Consider the following 17,278-nt stretch of genomic DNA (forward strand, 5'->3'; position numbering starts at 1 on the left):
TTCAAAACTCACTTTTTATTATCCCATATTGCATCTATCCCTTTAGAGACTTGGGAAAATCAACTACTGCAGTATCCTGCTCTGTGTTCCTCATAAGCATGTTCTTTTTCTGACTTAGGCTTAGACTTCTGGTATAGTCATTTGAGGAAAAAAAAAATCTAATTCTCCTTTGCTTTAATTATCACATCTGGCAAAATGGGAACTTTTTCAAAATGTCCTTTTAAATATATTGTCTTTTCTCTTTCAACGTTTTCAATGCTAATCATTCGCACTGGTTTTTTTCCCCCCAAAATACAGTGCAGTTGACTTAAGGTCAACATTTTAGCACTCCACTAGCTTGATCTGTAATCTGACCATCCATTTTTCCTGATGTGCTGTACTTAACTGGAACATGTTGCTGCCATGAAACTGATTTGATGGTTACTGTTACAGGGTTTTTTCTTCACATTAACATTTGGAAGGGTCATTTTCTTTTCATATCTATCCCTTTTAAATGCATTTTTAAGTGAGTGTTGATTTTTGAGCAAACTATATCATATAGGTCATTAGAGATTTTGTTTTTAATCTTTTTAAAAGTATTACCAATCAATCCCTTTTCTGTGTTTGGATCTCAATATTTTTGTCTCAGATAAGTAAGAGAAGAGACTTCTTACATTATTTGAATTTACAGAGTACTTTGAAAAATATCTTTAAGAATAATTCCTAGCTAAATATATGTATTCCTTATAATACAAAAATCTTTTGAATTAATGCATCAATAATTTAAATATACAAGGAATATTTTAATCTTTAATCCATGTCAAAATAAATTAACTTCAAATGCTAAATTTACGTTCATAGATTAATTTTCATTTAAGACAGAACCACAAACTCATAAAAGTTAGGGAATTATATTTAGTTGGTGTTTTCCTTTTTCAGATTTGTTGGATACACTAAAGTATATCATGGAATTTAGTTTTTGTTCAGTACCAAACTTCAAGTTTTAGGTCTGGTATGAATTGATTTAACGAAAAGGTCCATTAAACTGGTGACTCAAAGTATTTTGTTACTTCTTGCCTGTTCGCAGAAATGGCAATACGAGAAATATTCTCAGATAGGCTCTCTAAACTCTAAGGAAGATAGCTAGTTACAGTGTCTCAAAGTGATTGTAAGGGACTTAAAATCTTTGCTACTGGAGTCATCATAAATCAAAAGCTGTTGTTGGAAGTCTCCTTTTCCTGACTTTGAGCAGTAATTTAATTTTGCTGCTTACACATGGGAAAACAATTCAGTAAATAAACACAAAAGAAAACCAAGAAGGACTTTAATCAGAAAAAAAGTTTCTATTTTTATGTATGATTATACTTTTCTCTCCAAATGTTGTTACCTTCTAGTTCCTTAACAGTTATATTAATAAATAATGATAGTAAATGGACCTAAATTGACAAAAGAATATATTTGAAACTTTGAATTCAAGAGTAAGACACCTTACCTAGTGCAAGAGGTACTTTTAACCTGTAAAAATGCATGTACCCTAGCTAGTTTGGGTATTTTATCACAAATTTAGAAACAGTTAAGAATTACTTTAGAGGCCCTTTGATTGTTTGGTTTACAAAATTTATGGTATTTGTAAATTGTACCAATTTTAAGAAGTTTTAGCACCTGGATTCTCTTAATGTATTTTAGTTTCCTTAACATAGCTAATGTTTTCTGGATATCTTCATTATGGAAAAAATACTCACTTTTAGTAGGGATCTTTTTAATTTATAGCTGATGTAGAATCAATGAGTTTAGAGAAAGTAGATAATGAAAAAATTTTTAACATTTAATCCTGCTCTCTGGTATTGCTGCATAACTTGGAAAATCTGTTCTTTTCACTTAGTAGTAACGTTAAATAGCCTACATGATCAAAACTTCTTCTTACTATGAAATGAGAAACTTTTAGGTGAGAAACATCTAATTTGTCATCATTATTTTTGATATTTTAAGTAACTTTCAGTGATGGTGTTGCTTTTATTTCTTTCTAGGTCATTGTAGAACATCAAGTTGCTTTTCTACACAGCCTCAAACTTGCCTCAAAATTCCTTTCACTTAAAGAAAACTGGCCACTACAGCCTTTTCACTGTCTTGTCACTTGAGTTCATATTTTCCTTTCAGTATTCTAGAAGCCCTTAAGTTATTCTTTATTCTGCCATTCCACATGTGCTTCTCCAAATTATCTTTTCTTTATATAATTTAGGTATCTCAGTGACATCAAGGTGAATGTAGTTTTTCCTGCAGAACTTCTGAATTCAAAAAGTGAATCCTTACTCTTTATTAATCTGATGTGAGAGTTACCTCCATGTAGAATCCAAGGGTATATAGGTTTTTTTAAAAACCTTTTGGCTCTTAATCCTCACCTTAGACCAAACAGTAAAAGATCAGGTATGGTAGTGCAGATTAGTAATGGGTGGGTTTGGGAGATATATAACTGATTCTTTGATCTTGGCTTTCCTTCTAGTACTTTGTAAGACCAGCCATACTTTCACAAGTTTGAACCTTTAAAGATCATGGGGGATTGGATATAAATAACTTCTGGTCAACTAGATATCCTTTCCATCTCCTATTAATTAGAAGCATGCCTAATAGGGTAACTTTTGCTCCTCTCCCAACACACTACTTCTCAAGGATATTTTAAATCTGAATATTTTTCGTTAAAATTCTAAGTTAGCGTATTTGCTTAATCCCGCTTCTGAATTTTGTGAACTTTACCTATGGCGCCTCTTGGTTACAGCCATTTTTAAAGTGGCCTCCAACAAGTCGGTGGTCTGTTGCTTTGCAAGTAGAAATGTTTTATATCCCAAATATCTGGTTGTAGAGCCAGCTGGAGAGATCTCTTCCAGTTCCTTACTTATTAGCCATTATTTTAAAAAGACAATCCAGCTTTGAGAGATAGTTCCCCAAGTTCTTAGAAGTACCATTCTGTTTGAATGTGTTCCATTTTACCTCTTTCACAGTTTTAGTTAATTTTAGTAGGGCATAGAAATGTGTGTAAACTCTCAAAATGTAAGTTAGTTTTTAAAAATTAGATCCCATTTATAAAAACTTTTTGAAAAGTTTCAGAATGGTGTCTCTTGTAATTTAGTTCCTTATTTTAGTTCAGCTCTAAGTGAGACTCCCTTTTTAAAACATTGCCTGACCATGTTTTATATTCCAAATATAATGTATTAGGTAGTGTGGGTGTTGGAAAAGTTGCCTTATTTTGTGGGGATTTGTGAAACAATAATACTTGTAAAGCGGGAAGTGTAAAACAAGATAGCTTTCTTTATAAGCAATGTAATAATAGTTGCTTTTCTTTCTTTTTAAAATTTTTTTATTATTAGCACTTTCTATGTGCCTGGCAATGTTCTGATAAACAGGTTACCTTTATTAATTCATTACTTTTCACAAAATCCTAGGAGAATATTGAATCACAGTGAATTTAAATAACTTATACGAAGGATTCACATCTAGTAAGTGGCACCTTGGGAATTAAATGTAGGCAGTCTGGCAGCAAAGCCTACTTTTCCTAACTCTTTCTTATATTGCCTAAAATGTTAATCATTTACATGTGAATTTTTAACTAAAGAAAGGAAAGTTTATTTGCATAAATTAGGAAAAATTAATCCCTTCAAATTTAAAATAATCACACAGGAGCAAATACTGAAGAAATAAAATGTTTTCCTCCCTAAAATTTAGAAATGGACACTCCTAAAATTTGCTTCTCTGATTTTGGGAAATATAATGGAAGCTTAGTTTTTTGATAAATGGGAGCATTTTCTAGAAAAGTCACTCCTGTTGAATCAACTTAGCTTTTTATGGCTGTAGTACACTTGCAACATACCTCAAAGGCTGGATGAAATTAAAGATACTATTTTTAACTAATTATTCACATTTATAGTATATATTTTCTAAAGTGATATAAGCATGGATATTTTTATCATATTTAGAGTTCTATAAAAGCAATTCTAATGATATGTAAATAAAATTCAGTTTCGTCCACAGCAGAAATTAATATGCCTGATCTCAAGGTCAGTTACTACTCTTGATCTTTATTAACTCTATATCTTTTCCGTGTCAGGTCTCTTAGTATATTAACCAAGTTATCCAGTTTTTCCAAGAATGTGCATGGCGTATTTGAGGGCAGGATCAAGCTACAAGGATTCAGAGAAATGGTTTTAAATTAATTCAGTGTGATTAGTGAATGGGCAGGTGTTTGTTCTGCTTATGATACTATGTATAGATTAACATCCTAGATTTTGAATGGTTCAAATGAAAATACCTTAGTTTTATTTTTGTTAATTCTGCTAATTTACTTTGCTACAGGAGTGGAGTCAACATATCAATGGAGCAAGTCACAGTCGTCGATGCCAGCTTCTTCTTGAAATGTAGGAGTTTGAAATACCTTTAAAGCATCCTTATCGTGAATCAGAAACACCCATTGATTGCTTTGGGGAGTTCACCGTTTACTTGTAATATCCACATTGTTATTATTGCATAGTTGATACTGTCCAGGCAATGCCAATTACAAACAAAATGTTTAGATCTGGAATTGTATATGGGATGTTAGATGCAGTGGTAGTGGTACTTTGTTATTTAATATTATTTCTAGGGTTAATAAACGTTGGTTCTTTTATACAAATTGAAAGAATTAATAGACTTAAAGATAGCCTTTGATACATAGAACAGGTTCATAAGAGCATTTGCAGTAACAGTAATACGTGCTCTAAGAATATAGATGATGTGGAAAGGGGGGAAATTACTAGAAGTTACAAGTTAGTTTTCAAGCAAAACCCTTCAGGATGTATTTTTTGCTTTTGAGATACTTTTGATTCTGAGTTTAAGCTGCTAGAATGAAATTGAATTCCTAAAGAATCTCCCTGCCTAAATAGCACATGATACCCATTGTTCACTGAAGTGGCCATTTTCACATATGCTATGCTCTGTTGGGGCTGTCCTTTCTGTCTAGTGCCACAACTCAGCTCTGCTCTTGGTATTTAATATTGGAGAAAGAAAATCTGTGGTCAGTCTTTGTTTCCCTATATAATCCACATTTCCAGTCCCTCATGCAGCACTTTTCCTCTTTGTGAATTAACAAATATAGGGAATTCCCTAGCGGCCCAGTGGTTAGGACTACACACAATTTCACTGCCAAGGGCCCAGTCTCTGGTTGGGGATACAAGCCATGTGGCATGGCCAAAAAAAACCAAATACAGGAGTATTTTAATTGCAACATACATTACCTACATTTTCAGGCAATACAGAACAAGTTTATTCTCCTTCATTTGGATTAATTTGAAACTCTGAAATTTTCCTTTGGAAATATCTACATGTCATGTTTTTAAACTGTAATATTTCTAACACTTAGACTCTGTATAACTTTACTAATGAATAATCTCTATTTTAAAGGCCAAACGAGGCTACTTTGTGAATAGGACAGTTTTATTTTAAAGTTAATTTTCTGGTCTTTTTAAAGCTACCCAGAATGGAATCCTGACAATGATACAGGACACACAATGTAAGTTAAATTTTTTAAGCTATTGTTTGTAAAGGAGATCAATGTAAGGAATTCAGGTTAAACTTTTCAACATTTCATAAACAGTATTTTCTTAATTTCTTTATTGAATATGAGAGTTTGGTAAAAGTCACTGTGGGTGAAAGAATTTCTAGAAACTATCTCATGTAGTAATTTTTATTTTATTGTTATAGATTTTTCCCTAGTTACTTCATACATAAATGCCCCCAAAGATTGGAATCATAGGCATACAAATGCTTTAGCAGTAAATCTTAGTTATTTCTGATGGACTTTATCATGCTTTGTATTTTATGTTTTCACATTATACTAGGGGTGATCCATTCATGTTGCAGCAATCTACAAACCCAGCACCAGGAATTCTGGGACCTCCGCCTCCCTCATTTCATCTTGGGGGACCAGCAGTTGGACCAAGAGGAAATCTGGGTGATTATAAAATTCATGTTACCTTTCCCTAAGAGCTTTTATCATAAAAATTAAATGCAGTGATGTTAGGCAAAAGAAGTGTCATAGAACTGTAACTCAGAAATAACATTGCATGAGAAGACATGTGGTACTCATATGATGTTTGTAATATCCTTCATTTGTGTTTGAAAAATGTCTGTTTTTCAATTAAAATAGCCTGGTAGCGCAAGTATATTTATTACAAGACTGAAAAATATACTTTTTCCCTATAAAGGTGCTGGAAATGGAAACCTGCAAGGACCAAGACACATGCAAAAGGGCAGAGTGGTCAGTAATAAAGCTCTTGCTTTTACTGTTTTAGCTGTTCGGGGGAATGTGATTTGACTTGAATCCTTGCTAATTGAATTTGTGTCATAGTCTTTATTAGGAAGATTGCTTTAGTTTGAAAATCATCAGGCTTTTATATATGACTTTGATAAGAGTTAAAACTTTGTTCACCTATGTCCATAGTCTAGAGATCTCACCTTGATTCAAAGTTAAGAACTTTGCTATCTAATTATGTACAAGGTAGTCAATTTAAATATCAGTGCAGATACTGTTTTCTGGAACTTTGAGATTTGCCCCAGTGACATATTTTAAATATTTAGTTTTTTCCGGTTGGCTGTAGATTATAAAAGTTTTAATATAATACATAACCTGTTTCGTATTGCTTCTAAAGAGACTTGTTTACTAACTTGATTTTTTCCTAATGGATAGGAAACTAGCCGAGTTGTTCACATCATGGATTTCCAGCGAGGGAAAAACTTGAGATATCAACTATTACAGCTGGTGGAACCATTTGGAGTTATTTCAAATCATCTGATTCTAAATAAAATTAATGAGGTATGAGTTAAGTGTAGTATTTATTGATCACTAAAATATTTCCTAAGGGGATTACATAATTTTGTGTTAGAGCTTAAATCATTAATATGGAATGTAATATAGAGCAAAGGGCCAATAGTTGAACTAATCAGTAATAAATTCTAGTACTAATGGATTATTAGTAACTTTATAAATTGTGATTCTTAAGCAGTAACATTGTCATTATTACACTGCTGCTACTATAAGGGCTATATAAGAATAATTATTTGGAAAACCATTTCAAACTTTTACCCAAATGGCACCAAATTATTTCAGATTCAGTAGGCATAATAAATGATAGTTTTAGTATCATGATGGTAATAAAATCTGAGGTGATCGTTAATAAATAGCAAATTAGCAATGCTGGGTTTCTTGTTTTGCTTTTAGATTCTTGAAAATGCTTTCTATTTAATGACTAAATATTTTTGGAAAGACTTGGGCAGTGTGGAATTTGGTTGGTTTGGGGAAATAATTTTTTTTGCCATTTTAGGCATTTATTGAAATGGCAACCACAGAAGATGCTCAGGCTGCAGTGGATTATTATACAACCACACCAGCATTAGTATTTGGCAAGCCAGTGAGAGTTCATTTATCCCAGAAGTATAAAAGAATAAAGGTAATATCTGTTTTTCCAGATTTGTATTACCAACCATTTGATACATCATTTTAATATTTACTAACTTACAGATATTTTAAATTGTTGCTAATATCTAGGATAATCCTAACTATTAACTAATAATTACGGCATACCTACCAACGTTTGACTCCCCCTCCCTCCCTTTTTTTTCCCATTTATTAAATTAAAGAAACCTGAAGGGAAGCCAGACCAGAAGTTTGATCAAAAACAAGAGCTTGGACGTGTGATACATCTCAGCAATTTACCTCATTCTGGCTATTCTGACAGTGCTGTCCTCAAGCTTGCTGAGCCTTATGGGAAAATTAAGAATTATATACTGATGAGGATGAAAAGTCAGGTAATATACATGTTGAAGTTTTGAAAAAGATTATTTCTCACAGTGCTTTAAGATTTTGTTTCGTTTTTTTTTTTTAATATCCTCATTTGTAGTGAAGAAAGGGTGGGGAGGTAATTTGGCATCCAAGGTGGAGTGGTTCTTTAGCTTATTATAGATAAATTTTCTAGCCAAGTGGTAGTTGTTTAAAAGTCATAGTAGGCGAATTCTATCAAACATTTAGAGAAGAGCTAACACCGATCCTTCTTAAACTCTTCAAAAAATTGCAGAGGGAGGAACACTTCCAAATTCACTATCACCCTGATACCAAAACCAGACAAAGATACCACAAAAGAAGAAAATTACAGACCAATATCACTGATGAAAACAGATAGAAAAATCCTGAACAAAATACTAGCGAACAGAATCCAACAACATATTAAAAGAATCATACACCGTGATCAAATGGCATTTGTCCCAGGGATACAAGGATTCTTCAGTATATGCAAATCAATTGATGTGATACACTATATTAACAAATTAAGGAATAAAAACCATATGATCATCTCAAGATGCAGAAAAAGCTTTTGACAAAATTCAACACCCATTTATGGTAAAAACTCTCCAGAAAAATGGGCATAGAGGGAACCTTCAACATAGTAAAGGCCATATATGACAAACCCACAGCAAACATCATACTCAGTGGTGAAAAACTGAAAGCATTTCCACTAAGATCAGGAACAAGACAAGGATGTCCACTCTTGCCACTCAGCATAGTTTTGGAAGTCCTAGCCACAGCAATCAGAGAAGGAAAAGAAATAAAAGAAAATTGGAAAAGAAGAAGTAAAACTGTCACTGTTTGCAGATGATGTGACATAATTTTCTACTCTACATAAAAAATCCTAAAGATGCCACCAGAAAACTACTAGAACTAATCAATGAATTTGGTAAGGTTGCAGGATACAAAATTAATGCACAGAAATCTCTGGCATTCCTATACACTAACAACGAAAGATCAGAAAGAGACATTAAGGAAACAATCCCATTTAACATTGCAAGAAAAATAAAAAAATACCTAGGAATAAACCTACGTAAGGCGAAAGACTTGTACTCAGAAAACTATAGAACACTGATGAAAGAAATCAAAGATGACGTAAACAGATGGAGAAATACACCATGTTCTTGGATTGGAAGAATCAATATTGTAAAAATGACTGTACTACCCAAAGCAATCTACAGATTCAGTGCAATCCCTGTCAAAGTGCCAATGGCATTCTTCACAGAATTAGAACAAAAAATGTTGCAATTCGTAAGGAAGCACGGAAGACCCCAAATAGCCAAAGCAATCTTGAGAAAGAAAAACGGAGCTGGAGGAATCAGGCTCCCTGACTTCAAATTATACTACAAAGCTTACAGTAATCAAGACAGTATGGTACTGGCACAGAAACAGAAATATAGATCAACAGTACAGGATAGAAAGCCCAGAGATAAACCCACACACATATGGTCACCTAATTTTCAACAAAGGAGGCAAGAACATACAAGGGAGAAAATACAGCGTCTTCAATAAGTGGTGCTGGGAAAACTGGACAACTTCATGTATAAAAGAATGAAATTAGAACGCTCCGTAACACCATACACAAAAATAAACTCAAAATGGATTAAAGACCTAAATGTAAGACCAGACACTAAAACTCTAAGAGGAAAACATACGCAGAACACTATGACATAAATCACAGCAAGATCTTTTTTGACCCACCTCCTAGAGAAATGGAAGTAAAAACAAAAATAAACAAATGGAACCTAAGTAAACTTAAAAGCTTTTGCACAGCAAAGGAAACCATAAACAAGACGAAAGGACACCCCTCAGAATGGGAGAAAGTATTTGCAGATGAAACAATGGACAAAGGATTAATCTCCAAAATATACAAACAGCTCATGGAGCTTAATATCAAAAAAAACAATTCAATAAAAAATGGGCGGAAGACCTAAATAGACATTTCACCAGAGAAGACATACAGATGGCCAAGAGGTACATGAAAAGCTGCTCAACATCACTAATTATTAGAGAAATGAGAATCAAAACTACAATGAGGTATCACCTCACGCTGGTCAGAATGGCCATTATCAAAAAATCTAGGGCTTCCCTGGTGGCGCAGTGGTTGAGAGTCCGCCTGCCGATGCAGAGGAAACAGGTTCGTGCCCTGGTCCAGGAAGATCCCACATGCCGCAGAGCGGCTAGGCCCGTGAGCCATGGCTGCTGAGCCTGCACGTTCAGAGCCTGTGCTCCACAACGGGAGAGGCCACAACAGTGAGAGGCCCGTGGAAAGGGTGTGAAAAGGGAACTCACCTGCACTGTTGGTGGGAATGTAAATTGATACAACCACTTTGGAGAACAGTATGAAGGTTCCTTAAAAAACTAAAATTAGAACTATCATATGACCCAGCAGTCCCACTACTGGGCATATACCCTAAGAAAACCATAATTCAAAGAGAGTCATGTACCACAGTGTTCACTGCAGCACTATTTACAATAGCTAGGAGATGAACCAAATCTAAATGTCCATCAACAGATGAATGGATAAAGAAGATGTGGCACATACATACAGTGGAGTGTTACTCAACCATAAGAAGAAACGAAATTGAGTTATTTGTAGTTAGTTGGATGAACCTAGAGTCTGTCAGAGTGAAGTAAGTCAGAAAGAAAAACGAATACCGTATGCTAACACATATATATATGGAATCTAAAAAAAAAAAAAGATGAACCTAGTGGCAGGGCAGGAATATAGACATAGAGAATGGACTTGAGGACATGGAGTTGGGGAGGGAGGAAGCTGGGGTGAAGTGAGAGTAGCATCGACGTATATACACTACCGAATGTAAAATAGTTAGCTAGTGGGAAGCAGCAACATATAGCACAGGGTGATCACCTCGGTGCCTTGAGATGACCTGGAGAGGTGGGATTGGGAGGGAGGCTCAAGAGGGAGGGGATATGGGGGTATATGTATGCATATGGCTGATTACCTTTGTTGTACAACAGAAACTAACAGTATTGTGAAGCAGTTATACTCCAGTAAAGCTGTATTTAAAGATTAATTCTCAAAGTGCTTTAAGTTTTGTCTGCTTTTTGTTTAATGTCCTCATTTGTAGTGAATAAATAAAGTGGAAAGTAAAGATCTTTTCTCTTGCTTGGTTAATAACACTATTTGTTTCCAGAGTTTGCTTCCAAAGATCTTCCTTTGTGTATATAGGTATACTTTTTCCCCTTACTTCATATGGGATTATATCATACTGTTGTTTTCCACATTATATGATTCCATTGAGTAAACTGTAATGAATTTAATTTCTTTAGTTGATGGATATTAGAGTTGCTAGTATTTTGGCTGTGCCATTAATGCTGCTGTGGACTTTGTGGCATGTGAATTTATGCATTTGATTGAAGGGTACAATTTCAGAATTGGAATTTTGGATCCTGATACTTGCTTTCTTTAGTTTGATGGTGTCAAATTGCTCTTCAAAAAATACTATTCATTTATAGTCACACCAGCATTGTCTGAGAGTGAGATTTTTGCAAACACTGGATATTAAAGACTTTTCAAATTATGTGAGTTTAATGGATGGATTAAGTTATGTCATACTTGTATTTCATTTTTAAAATTCACAATAAGGAGAGCATCCTTTCTTTTTCGTTAACCCTTTTATAGCAACATGAGTTTATATCCTTCCAAACTTTTATTTTTTAATTTTTTGTTTTTTTCCTTAATGTATTGTGAGTGATATTTTCTAAGCTTAGTACTTTAATTACTTTTGCAAAAAGATTGCATACAGGTGGTTTAATATTTGGACAAGATACTTTGTAAATCTGACAAATTGCCCTTATTTCACTTGGTGATTTTTAACTCTTACTGCTGTCTCTATACTAAAGATTAAATTCTCCTAACAGGTAGAAAAAATAAGCTCTAAAATTCTGTACAATTCTCTGAAAAATAATGTCTTTGCTAATTTTTTTTTCAGGCCTTTATTGAGATGGAGACCAGAGAAGATGCAATGGCAATGGTTGACCACTGTTTGAAAAAGGCCCTTTGGTTTCAAGGGAGATGTGTAAAAGTTGACCTGTCTGAAAAATACAAAAAATTGGTACTCAGGGTATGTAGTATTTGATTCTACTTCATTATAAAGCTTGTTTTCATGCTTTTCAAGCCATGACATTCTTATAAACATTTTTATATGCCAAGAATATAGGGTAGATTTTATTTGAACAGAGTTCTGTTAATAAAATGTTTATTATTCCCTGCTCTATTGAAATGTTGATTGTAATGAATTGGTAACTATATTCAGCTTAAATTCTTAGGTATGGTTACAGAGATCGAATAAGCTTAGTTGATATATAAAGGATGGTCATCAGTCATTAGTTAATTGGATAATTATACTACAAATTCTAATACATTTATTTAACTTCTGTAAAATTTTGTCTTTTAGATTCCCAACAGAGGCATTGACTTACTGAAAAAAGATAAGTCCCGGTAATTTCCCTTTGTGTGTTTGTCTGTGTCTGTGTCTTTGTGTACACTAGTATATTAAAAACTTCTGTTTTCCAGCTCAGGTGAATTAATTCAGATGTATCTTTTGGTTTCAGGAAAAGGTCTTACTCTCCAGATGGCAAAGAATCTCCAAGTGATAAGAAATCCAAAACTGATGGTTCCCAGAAGACTGAAAGTACAACCGAAGGTAAAGAACAAGAAGAGAAATCAGGAGAAGATGGTGAAAAAGATACAAAGGATGACCAGGCAGAACAAGAACCTAACATGCTTCTTGAATCTGAAGATGAGCTACTTGTAGATGAAGAAGAAGCAGCAGCACTGCTAGAAAGTGGCAGTTCAGTGGGAGATGAGACAGATCTTGCTAATTTAGGGGATGTGGCATCTGATGGGAAAAAGGAACCTTCAGACAAAGTTGTGAAAAAAGATGCAAATGCGAGTGCTTCAGCAACTGCCAAGAAAAAGCTTAAAAAGGTAAAGGAAGATTATGTGTTGACCTGTTTTAGTAGAAAATGAGATCAGATAAACGTTTCAAATTACATATATTAGGGTCACAGTAAAGAGAAGTCACTTATATTAGGAAAAAATAGATACGAATAATAAAAACATTGAAATCTAAACTCTGCAATAAATAGATTAAATAGGACTAATTTTCAAAAGAAAAATGTCAGTTCACAAAGGGAACTTTTTAGTAATGAAGGAGAAAGACTTAAAACTACATATGATTCTGTTTTGTAGTGGTAGTGTGTAAGTAGTAGTAGGCAGCCTTTTTTAAAAGATGGGGTATGAATTTTACAGTAACTTAACTGACCCAGGCCACTAAAAACCTTTTGTCAAAAATGGTTGAATTTGAAGAATTTTCCTGTTAAAGAAATGTAACCTTGATTAGATATTTTAATAGGTTTTAAAACATTTTTTCTTAGAACACATGTCACATATAAGAGCATATCAGGCGAGTATCAATACAAAAATACGTACATAGTAAAAGAATAGTAACTCAAGAGACCCATGGTGTATTGACTACCTATGTTAAGGAGCCCCTTTGGAGCTCCTTAAGATAAATGGGTCTTGAAATGAGATATTTATAATCCTATTTCATTGGTTCCTTCTAAGCAGTACTCAGCTACTAGGAAACTAATACTTACCTCCAGCTTTTGATGGCTTGGTCAAAAAAGTTAGTCTTGAGATTCTTTTTCTGGCTGCTATGTTTGCACTCTTAAGAGCTGATAATTATTGAGCGCTTATTACATGCTGTAATTTTTCCTAAGCTCTGTGTGTGCTGATTAACTGATTCTTATAATTACCCTATGCCATAGATACTTTGTTATCCCCATTTCATGAATGAGCAGATCAAGATATGTTAAAATTGAGTAGATTGTGGTTATACTGCCTATAAATGGCAGAGCCAAAATCTAAACCAAAGCAGTCATGCTCCAGAGCTTGATTTTTAAACCACAGTGCTATTTTTTAGACTGAATGTTCTCTAAGCAAGATTTATACCATAAGATACCTTCTTTGAAGGACATCTTTCAACTACCAAATCAGTTCTTCAATACATTGCCTAGCAGCAGAATAGTCTCAGAAAGTATGGAATATGAATGTCCTCATATTTATTTTCTGCTCTTTGTATGAGGCAAGCCTTCGATTATTTAGTTTTAAAACAGGCTAAGGTGTTTTTGAAAGGTTAGTAATTTAGAGGGGAAAAAGGAAGAAGTCAGCTTTTTTTTTTTTTTTTTTGAGAAAATGAAGGCAAAGACGCTATCCCTTTCCCTTCAAGTAAAGCAAATGGAAGGGATGCTGCAGGATAATTGTTGCAGAGTAAATTTGTCTTTCTTAACAGCGTCGTTTCCCAGGGAGTATGGAAGGTTTTGTCACTCTAGATGAGGTTGGTGATGAGGAAGATTCGGAACTTCAGAAACTTCGTAAATCGGGCATGGCATTTAAATCTGGTGACAAAAATGATGATGGTTTGGTTGAAATTAAGGTGGACAAGATCGAGGAACTTGACCAAGAAAACGAAGCAGCGTTGGAAAATGGAATTAAAAATGAGGAAAATACAGAACCAGGTGCTGAATCTGCCGAGAATGCTGATGATCCCAACAAAGATACAAGTGAAAACGCAGATGGCCAAAGTGATGAAAACAAGGAGGACTATACAATCCCAGATGAGTATAGAATTGGACCGTATCAGCCCAATGTTCCTGTTGGTGAGATTTAAGGCTTTGTTCTTCCCCTCTTACCCTTCCCAAACTCTTATTAAATAAGATTTTTTAAATTGGTCTTACATAAGCTCTGATAACATTCTTAATTTACTTCTATGCAAAACAGTTTGTAAATCTTAATTGGAACATTCTTTTTTCCTCTTACCCATGTCTCGTGATTTTGTATTATCTTTTGTTACCATTCCATAATATGTTCTCTTTTCTCATAAAGTTTTCTGAGAATTTCACATTGCTTTTTGTTTTGTTTACCTTTTCTATTTCAATATTTTTAAGAGAACAGTTAGATGTGGGACCTTAAACATCAATTAAGTAAAAACTATTAACAATGTCATGGTTTTGGTTTTGTTTTAGCTTAGGCTACATTAGACTTGTCACAAATGTTACCTCATTCAAATTATATTGACAGGAAAAAAAAGATTTGAGAACACTATTGAAATCTTCAGTTTACTGAATTTGTAAGAATGTATGTTTGTGTTCTAGGTATAGACTATGTGATACCTAAAACAGGGTTTTACTGTAAGCTGTGTTCACTCTTTTATACAAATGAAGAAGTTGCAAAGAATACTCATTGCAGCAGCCTTCCTCATTATCAGAAATTAAAGGTAAGGCTATATCTAAAAGAGGAGAGTTCTTTAGTGAAAACTAGCAAATCATGTAAGTTTATGGAAAGTACTGTCTGTGGACCCAGCATGCTTTATCCTGGAGATAACATTCTTTATTGATGGGCCTTGAGCAGTTTAATGAATTCTAGAAACATCTGTCAATTAAGCCTCTGTCTAGAAAACACTCTTAACTAAGTGTTGATAATTGAGTAATTTCTAAATTTATAGTTCTAAATGTTATAAATTCTTTGGTATAGTTAAAGTTACTTGAGTATTCTCAAATGGTTGTTAGACTGTGATTTCTCTAATTTGGATATTGGAGGCCTGAAAGCCAGCTTTATAAAGTGCCATATCCCTTCATACTTAATGATTTTTACATTGACTTTAAATTATTATATATTAATAATGACACTTCAGTAAGTTTCATGATCAACAGAATATAAAGATAAAAGGATACATTAAAAAAGCACAACATGGTAAAGCATAACAAATTTGTTTGGATATTTTGAAGTTTGGTGTTTTAGTGGCTTAAGGACTAAGTATTAAAATAAATAATGGGGAAAAACTTGAAAGTAAGAGTTAAAGAATTCATAATTGTAGATAACACTGATTTATAAAGTAGAGCATTAAGAACAGTGGTTATTTTCAGTGGTAGCAGCAATTTAATATAAATATTTTGTCTGCTTGGCTTAGTGGAAGAGTCATTGAATAAATATATGTCATTTTAACTAAGTTCTTGAGGTGTAGCAGTACTTCTGTGTGGCTGTTATGGTCTTTGATCATCTCTGTAAGTTAGTCTTAATTGCACATTAAATAACTTTCATGTTTTACCATTTTTCTCCCATGCCTTACTGTGGTGTCCAGTTTAGTTTCATACCTGCCTAATAAGAATAACTGGATCTTAAAAGTATTGATAAGGTTATAGTTAAATTAGACTCAAGTCCCTAAACATGGATAGAATATTTTGTTTTGGAGTTAATCCATTTGTTATGTTTCACTGCGGTGACTTAATCCTTGTAAAAAAATTTTTTCTATTTTCTTTTCAGAAATTTCTGAATAAATTGGCAGAAGAACGCAGGCAGAAGAAGGAAGCTTAAGATGTGCAAGAAGCTTAATGATTTCAAAGAAAATAATGGTTCTTTGTTTTTAAATGTTAACCTTTTTTAAATACAATACAGATAGTTAGAAAACTATTGTACTCTTTTGTTATAGTGGAAAAATAATAGACGTCTGTTCATGTGTTAAGTGTTATAGCAAAAATACATATACGGTTAAGTTAAAGAAGAATTGTTCTTGTTTTATCAAAATGGTAACAGACAGAAATACTTGTTAGAGACTGACTTCATATGCTACTTAAGACACTTGCACCACTAAGAAAGATACGTAGAAACATTCAGAGAAGTGAAATTTAGTAGTTCCAAGCTTCAAAGAAATGTCAAAACTTTTGATTCCATTCAATAAAGAACAAAACCAATTGTATTTTTATTACTTTCATCTGAAACATTCCACATTTTAATCTGAGCCTTGCAGACTTTTCATTTGCAGTTCGAAGCATTTTTGGTTTTGTTTCAATTTTTGAGAACTTCATTAATGTGAGATTGGTAATTAAAATGCAGGTGCAGTTTTCTTTTAATGTCATGCTGTTTAGGTAATAAGAAATACTAAGTAATTGGCTTTAGATTTTGTAATTTTTTCCCTAAGTTCCTGCTAGATTTCGTATTCTAGTAGTCATTGTCTTTTTCAGTGAAATGTAAAAATATTCCCATTCTCTTTGACCAGTATTAATTTCTTGAGATATTGCTTGTCACTTGAATCCTGTAGCTGTCATACATCTGGTATAAGCACATTTGATTTTTGAAGTGTGTAGACCATCTCTTCATATTTTCAAGATGTAATTTTACATTTCTGCATTTTAAAAACAGTTTGGCCATAATCTTAGACGCACGCTTCTAATTCATATACTGCATATGTGACCTTTGTGAACAGAAATTTGCATGTATAATCTGTGTTTACTTGTAACTTTCTGGTTATATACTGCTTATATCTGTGGATTCAAGTTTCTGAAGTGAGTACCAATAAAAAAAAACCTAGGCCATGTTCATTGGTTATACATGTTTGAAATGTTAACCAA

General features: G+C 33.5%; 1 protein-coding gene across 7 annotated transcripts in view; it reads left to right on the forward strand.

The window, feature by feature from the left end:
* The window catches only part of MATR3 (matrin 3), a 48,207-nt gene extending 30,929 nt beyond the window's left edge, over positions 1-17,278 (forward strand). For 6 of the 7 annotated variants that reach the window (XM_067731890.1, XM_067731895.1, XM_067731889.1 and 3 more), the window contains 13 exons: positions 4,324-4,385; positions 5,474-5,515; positions 5,844-5,956; positions 6,210-6,262; positions 6,692-6,817; positions 7,326-7,451; positions 7,642-7,809; positions 11,800-11,931; positions 12,265-12,308; positions 12,422-12,797; positions 14,164-14,530; positions 15,026-15,147; positions 16,194-17,278. In XM_067731890.1, coding sequence (XP_067587991.1) covers positions 4,324-4,385; positions 5,474-5,515; positions 5,844-5,956; positions 6,210-6,262; positions 6,692-6,817; positions 7,326-7,451; positions 7,642-7,809; positions 11,800-11,931; positions 12,265-12,308; positions 12,422-12,797; positions 14,164-14,530; positions 15,026-15,147; positions 16,194-16,244 — 1,782 coding nt within the window. In that variant the 3' untranslated portion in view covers positions 16,245-17,278. The remainder of the gene's footprint in view (positions 1-4,323; positions 4,386-5,473; positions 5,516-5,843; positions 5,957-6,209; positions 6,263-6,691; positions 6,818-7,325; positions 7,452-7,641; positions 7,810-11,799; positions 11,932-12,264; positions 12,309-12,421; positions 12,798-14,163; positions 14,531-15,025; positions 15,148-16,193) is intronic. The other variant, XM_067731892.1, reaches the window with a different exon arrangement.

Source organism: Pseudorca crassidens, chromosome 3 (assembly GCF_039906515.1).
Source record: "Pseudorca crassidens isolate mPseCra1 chromosome 3, mPseCra1.hap1, whole genome shotgun sequence".
Lineage (NCBI taxonomy): Eukaryota > Metazoa > Chordata > Mammalia > Artiodactyla > Delphinidae > Pseudorca > Pseudorca crassidens.